The sequence below is a fragment of the Gavialis gangeticus genome, unplaced genomic scaffold (assembly GCF_001723915.1).
Source record: "Gavialis gangeticus isolate Ggan-Ray unplaced genomic scaffold, GavGan_comp1, whole genome shotgun sequence".
In the NCBI taxonomy this organism is placed as follows: Eukaryota; Metazoa; Chordata; order Crocodylia; family Gavialidae; genus Gavialis; species Gavialis gangeticus.
The window spans coordinates 10,311,905-10,318,556 of NW_017728992.1; the positions used below are offsets into that span (position 1 = coordinate 10,311,905).

A 6,652-nucleotide genomic window follows, 5' to 3' on the forward strand; every position below is an offset into this window, starting at 1 on the left:
ATGCTGAAGTCTGTTGGTTACTGCTCATTGTTTCATTAGTGAAACAGTTTACCTGTGAGTAGATCAACCAGGAAAGTCATACTACAGTAATTACTTTTCTGAAGAGAAGAATATGATGCATTTTCCAACACGATGTCACAGTCAAATATTAGGATGCTGGAAAAAATTGTCGTCTTGCCAAATAGTTGATGATACATCAAAAAAGAATTTAAAAACATTTCTAATCTATTCAGTGTTTTAGAAGTCATTCAATTCATAGCATCTTAATCTTGCTTTGTTCTTTTTCTCTCCCTGCATATAGTTATCTGTAGCCCAGGAACATACAATCCCAGTGAAGGAGTTCATTGTCTTCTGTGCAACAGGACTTTGACATATGGAGCAACAAAATGTTAGCAGAATGTCAGTTGCAGTATTTTGCTCTTTTCACTACTCTATTGTGCATTGTTTTTTCACTTGGTAAAATCAATAAAGTGATTCTAACAACTTGTATGGGTATTTTTGGTTACAACCATAGAAGGCATTTGTTTTTTAAAATGAGTGACATCTCACCATTTTAACAAAGTATTTTAGGTCTGCTATAATTTGGGACTGTTTTATTTTTTAAAGTGTATGTGCATGTCACTATAAGCCACTTTTTAATGAGCTATAGCCTGTTTCTAAAGAAATCCTTCTAAAAATTCTTAGACGTTTATGTATAATTCAGTCTATTGATTTTGTGGTCCAAATTCTGTTACAGCGCAGGCTCCACACTAGCCATTCAGAGGGTCGTGCATACGAGAAGAATCCCATGCATAAAAACCTACTTGTGTGTTTCTTTACAGAAGAAAAATTACAGTAATAAAATCAACCCATATGCAATTCCTCCCCAGAAGGTACAAGAATTTCACATTAAACAATTGATAATAATGTCATCATATTTCCTGTTTCACTTACGCCAATCCCAGAAATTCCCAAAGTGAGTTTAAAGGTCTCTTTACTCTAAACCAACAATTATCCATTCAACTTTTTATTTAATTTTACATGACTACAGTTGGCAGCCTTGTATATAAGAGATTCATGACTAACCTGTTGTCTTAATACATTCCTTCTTACTACTTGTTCCTAGCAGGCCACACCCTGCTGGATGATAAAGCAGCTAAAATAACCTAACTTCTCATTGTTACCTGTTCAGGAGACTTGCAGACTAGTACCTATGGAATTTTTAACAGTTTTATAAAACTCTATTAACTTAGACTTTTCAACTTTGCCCTATGTGTGTTGCAAAACCAGTTTTTAGATAATTTATTTTGGCCATTCATTTTTTTGGAGAGGGGGGAGGATAGGTTGGTTCAAAGGGATTTCAAAAGTGTTCATTTTATTTTTTTTGTTTTTATTAATATTTTAGATGGATTATTTGAATATATAGTCTCAAAGAGGGGATGTATTGCAGTTACCTTTGGAGAAGATTAAATTAATTCTTGATCTCAGGACATTTCATTTGTAAATTATCTCAGCTCACATTCCCTGCATAGCACAGAACACATATTTCTTATCATTTTCATTACAGTTGTATGAAAAGAAGCTGATAGTGAAGGCATTTTCTAGCCATTTTGTTTCATCACCAGGTAGGAAGTTTAATAGAGCTTGGGATTTTCCAATCCCCATCTCACAAAAATGAACCATGGATTTAAATGTGTGTATTTGCCCAATTAACACCTTCTGAGATCAAGAATTGAAATACAAGTGTGTATATATCAAACAATTTAGTTAGCAACGTATTAATACATTTTTACATGTAAAATGAAGCCTGAGGCTTCATAAAGATTCTGATTTGATTTGAATTGTGCCAAAAATAAAGTTTTGAAAAACAGTTTTAATATGCTTTTTATAGATTTAGCTAGTTTATCTATAAAGCATGTTTATTTGTATCAGAGTCCTGTAGATAATCAAGAATAAATGCAAGACCATAATGAAGATTTAACAGAATGACATTTTTTATTGCTGAAACATTAGTATAAACAGCATAACTAATATTTAGCAGAATATATAAAATAGCTATTTTTATCAAATGCCATTTTAAAATAAGTAGCTGGGAAAAAGCAGTGTTGGAAAAAAAAACTTTAGTGGTAAGTTAAGATATCACCACTCAACTTGAATCAACCAAATGCCTGAATCCTAGTTATTTCTCTTTTCATGTGGCAAATAGGAATGAACAGATGCAAACTGGAAATGCTGTTACACTACTTTGAAGCACTGCACGTCAATGTCATCTCCATAATTAGCCAATCACAATAACACTAAATTACTTAGCATTAGTTTGACTTATCAATGGTTGATAAAGCATAGGAAACAGTGAGTATTGTCTTAGCAATTATGTAGACTTGTGCTGGTAAAAACATGCCAAATAACATAAGCACATGGAGTTTTGTACAGTACCTACTGCAAATTAATTCCAGTATTACCCCTCTGAAATGAATGCAATTAATTTTAAGGTAACAGAGACAAACGATTAATCAGCATGTTAACTTTATGTATAGATAACTTAATATATTTATTAATCTGTTATTCTTAAAAAAATCATAACCCAAACAACTGTAATTGCTACACAATACCATGACTGAATGGATGGTGTAAAACAAGTACCAACCAGCTTCTTGGGACAGGCTCAAATAAGCAAGGAATTGGTAAGTTTTAAGTCTCAAGTAGTTTGCTTCAGTTTGATCTGGTATATTTTGTAAGAGTTCTGATTTGCTTCTTAATACATGTTTACATACTCTAGCATAGTATAAAAATGATTTTGCTAATCCTCTTACTTTGTAAAAGTCAGTACATCAGGCCAGGCCAAAGCCTTGCCACCAGGAGATTATGCAAAACAAAAGGTGTGTAGTAGGCCTTGTCTTGGCCTTTCACTAGGTTGTAGTTTATCTACCATAAACACAAGCACCACACAAGACTGCTGATTTTTTTTCTTATCTGAACCATTCATTACATCACGTTATTTTTTTATGTTTACTTTCTCCAAGACAGAGTCTAATTTCAGTCATACCAGTATTAATCTGAAAACTGATTTGAATTTAATCAAATTAATTTGGATTACTTCAACCTAATCGAAATCAGAATGTGGTCAGTTTTTCCTATTTGCACATATGCTGCTAGTGAATGTTCAATAAAACTGATATTTAACCTGCATCTTCCATAGTCTCCTTTCTCACATTTTGGGTGGAGCTGGAAGATCCAAATTTTGCATGTAAAAATAGGGAAAATTTATTTTCTTATTTCTTTCACTTAAAAATAAACACATCAAAATTTTTTCTCATTATGTTTCTTTAGTTTGCAGTTTTCAACTTTGTGCAGGAAATGATATTACTTGTCTTTGCTTTATGCTGCTTTTTCATGATTTCATCTACTATATGTGGGTGAAATAATTTAGGTAAACACATAAGGTTTGTGAAGGGCATGCAGTAGCCTTGTGTAATGCCTGTAACCGAGCGAATTCTCTGCCCTGCATGAGTTGGTGTTGGTAGAGAGTTTCTCTATGCTGTTCTGGAACCTTTTATCCAGTATGAAGGGGCAGGAATAGAAATGAAGATCACATTACAGATGTTGATTCTGTTCAAGCTCATTATCAACATGGCTGACAAATGCAAGGACAAAAACTCAGTAGTTACCCTGAGTTACCAGTGTTTACTTTATGAAAATAGTAAGTCACTACATGTTGTGACAGACATTCTAAATATCTCCATCAGGAAGATCTTTTTTATGGCAATGTATTTCTGGTGTATCAGTTTTTTCTTTTGAACTAATAATAGTAATTAGAGGGTCCCTATACACGAGCAGCAATTCTGCTCCAACGCTCCAGCAGACTCCAGGGTTTTGTATATCAGCATTCCCATGCTTAAAAATGGCGGGGATGCTTTAAAGCTTGTCAAACAAGCTTTAATTAAAGTGCCTCTGTTGCCATTTTTAAGCACAGGGATGTTGATACATGAGACACTCCAGTCACCTTAGGTAGGGTGGCTCTTGGAGCCACTCTAATTAAAGCACCTCACCCCATCCCTGCCTTCCCCAAGCTTGTGTATAAACATCCAGAGTTGTAGGAGTAAACTGCTAGCCTCAGATGGGCCATTAGGAAACAGAAATGGATAAGTTCAGAGGTGAATATGTTTTTTCAGTTAATTTAGCTGCAGCTGATTATCATAAGGTTATTTCCATTACAGATAAACTAATATTACTTATTAATGTTTCCCTATCACTTCTAAGGAGGTAAACAATTACATCTTCTTGATGCATCCCAGAACTTTTCATTCAAGAATGAGGCTGGATTTGGGAGGGGTGGGGGGAGGAGAAAGAGAGCATATAGAAGGAATAGAGGTCAGAAAGATCCATTAGGTTGAAGACTTTAATTAGTTCATGTTTTCTACCACTCTGCCCATGCAGGATTGTTTGTATAATATATTTTATTTTTTTCGGTGTAGTATTACACCAATCAAATAACAGTGTTTCCACCTAATCTGATAAGAGGCAGATTTATAGCTGAATCTCTCAATCAAGACTTTTTTGAACTTTAATCTAAATTTTCCTGTATGAAAGGCTTTTATTTTGCTTCCTTGGGTTCCATAGTCATTTCATGTGGGTTTGGTTCTTGCTATAAATTTTTTCCTGATCATGTACAATTTATCTTTTGTAGTGCTTCCTTTGTGTTAGGACAGTTCATTTTTTTTTAGGGGAATCAGACAAGTGAACTTCTTGAAGTTTAATCTAAGTCCTTTTTTACCCAGAAGTAATGGAAGAACTGAATGCATGGATAGTAAAATGGAAAGCAACACTACTGTTTTCTGTCATTGTTTATTGCTGTTTGCCTCGCTGTGCCCTCAATAAAATACTAGGCAGTATAACACAGTAATTAGTTTATGAAACAATATGAACAGAGTAGTGAGTGCCTTGCAAGGCAACATGCTGGCTAGCTAGAGAAATGGGAAGCAAGGAGGAAAGAAATTCCAGTGGTAGGTGTCAGCCTGACTTTTAAATTAATTTCTTTTGAAAATTCATTTGGTATAGATATCATGGCATATATACTATAATTGCATGAAAAGATACTATTAATTATTTTCATTTTACTATCATAAAAGCCTAATCTGTGTTCCATTGCACAACTGGAAGCAAGGAGATCTTTTCCCAGAAAGCAGGGAATCTTCTATTATTTTCCCAGTTTATGCTTGATCTCCGTTTTTTGGCATATCAACATCCTTCATGTTCTATGAGACTTTCCTTTTCCTTCATTCTAATGTGTACTGTGGGAACAGCCCTCTCCTCCAAATGGGCCACCTTTACCACATTCATTTATCTCCTACGCCTATGGTAGCTTCCACTCCATCACTCTCCTATAGCCATATTCAGGGAGTTTTCTCCTTTTTGTTTGGCTTGCTATATTTCTTCCACTATCACTCTCAAGCCAGTATCAATTTTCCTTTTGTTGATCCCCAGTTGCTCATTCTTTTTGCTCTTACACCAGCCTTTGACTTTATATCTTATTTTCTACGCATCTGAGTTTCTAATCCTCTTTCTCCAATCTGTACGTGAACACTTAGAAAGGAAAACATCAACATTCATTTTACTTGGCTTAAATAGAGTAATAAAAAAAAAATCTTCCCAAATGCCTTTCTAGCCATATTCACCAGCAGTTTCCAACCAACATGAAAGACCACAGTAGAGGGAATTTTAAAGTTGTGTTTAAGAACAACATTTCTTTCTTGCATTTTCTGGTTTCGCTCCCCCCATTGTTAGCATAACGTGCATTTTCCCAGGCACTAGAATTTTATTTTACAACTATGCATTGCCTATTCCTTACTTGAAAGCATATGATACTTAGGCTGTCTTAAAGGCCAATTTGCCACTATTATAACTCCACTTACATCAGTAAAATTGTGCAGAGTAATTTGGTTCTGATTTCAAATCGGGAAGAAGCAGGCAAATTAAAAGCAGAAATTCTGTATTAATGCAAATGCCTCTGATAACAGCTAGGGAAGGAAAATCCCCTATTGCCCCCCAAAAGACCAAATCACCTTTAAAGACAAGTGTATTCAGGAACCATCAAAGTTACTCAGATCACTTTAGATTACCTGTTTTGGACAATATACATTAATCTGTAAACCAAATGTATTTTCTAAATTACTTATATTACACATAGGCTTGTATTTAATGGCAAACTGACATTTTTCACTTCAGTAAATACATTTTACTCGTTGGAATTTACACACTGAAAAGAGTTAAATTAAACTTCCAATAACGAATAAAGTGGCTGTTCAAGAAACATCTTGAGCTTGCTTTCATTGCTTTACTGTTTATTTTGTTCAAACCTCAGATGAAGATGTCTCACTCTGTCTGGGAGTCTGCGCTATTCAACACGCTTTGGGCTCTGCTCATTAAAAACTATGCAGTTGGATTTTAATTCTACATTTTTTAATGTGGATGTTAAACAGGAACTTCTTAATGTGAACAGCAATATTATGTTGGCTGGGTGGTGAGATTTAGATAAATGCAGATTTCCACGCTGATATTTAACATGGCCATCAAAACATTCTATTTTGCTCTAAAAGGTTTAGGAGTCCTCACTCTCTAGCTGTATTCTGTACTCAGTAAAGTTTCATTTTTCTTTTCCACTGCTTCTTGAAAG

At 34.6% G+C, this 6,652-nt stretch overlaps 1 protein-coding gene across 6 annotated transcripts in view; it reads left to right on the forward strand.

The window, feature by feature from the left end:
• The window catches only part of ZPBP (zona pellucida binding protein), a 58,171-nt gene extending 55,615 nt beyond the window's left edge, over positions 1-2,556 (forward strand). For all 6 annotated transcript variants that reach the window (XM_019520882.1, XM_019520849.1, XM_019520865.1 and 3 more), the window contains one exon: positions 302-2,556. In XM_019520882.1, the coding sequence (XP_019376427.1) occupies positions 302-393 (92 nt within the window). In that variant the 3' untranslated portion in view covers positions 394-2,556. The remainder of the gene's footprint in view (positions 1-301) is intronic.
• The last annotated feature ends 4,096 nt before the right edge of the window (positions 2,557-6,652 follow it).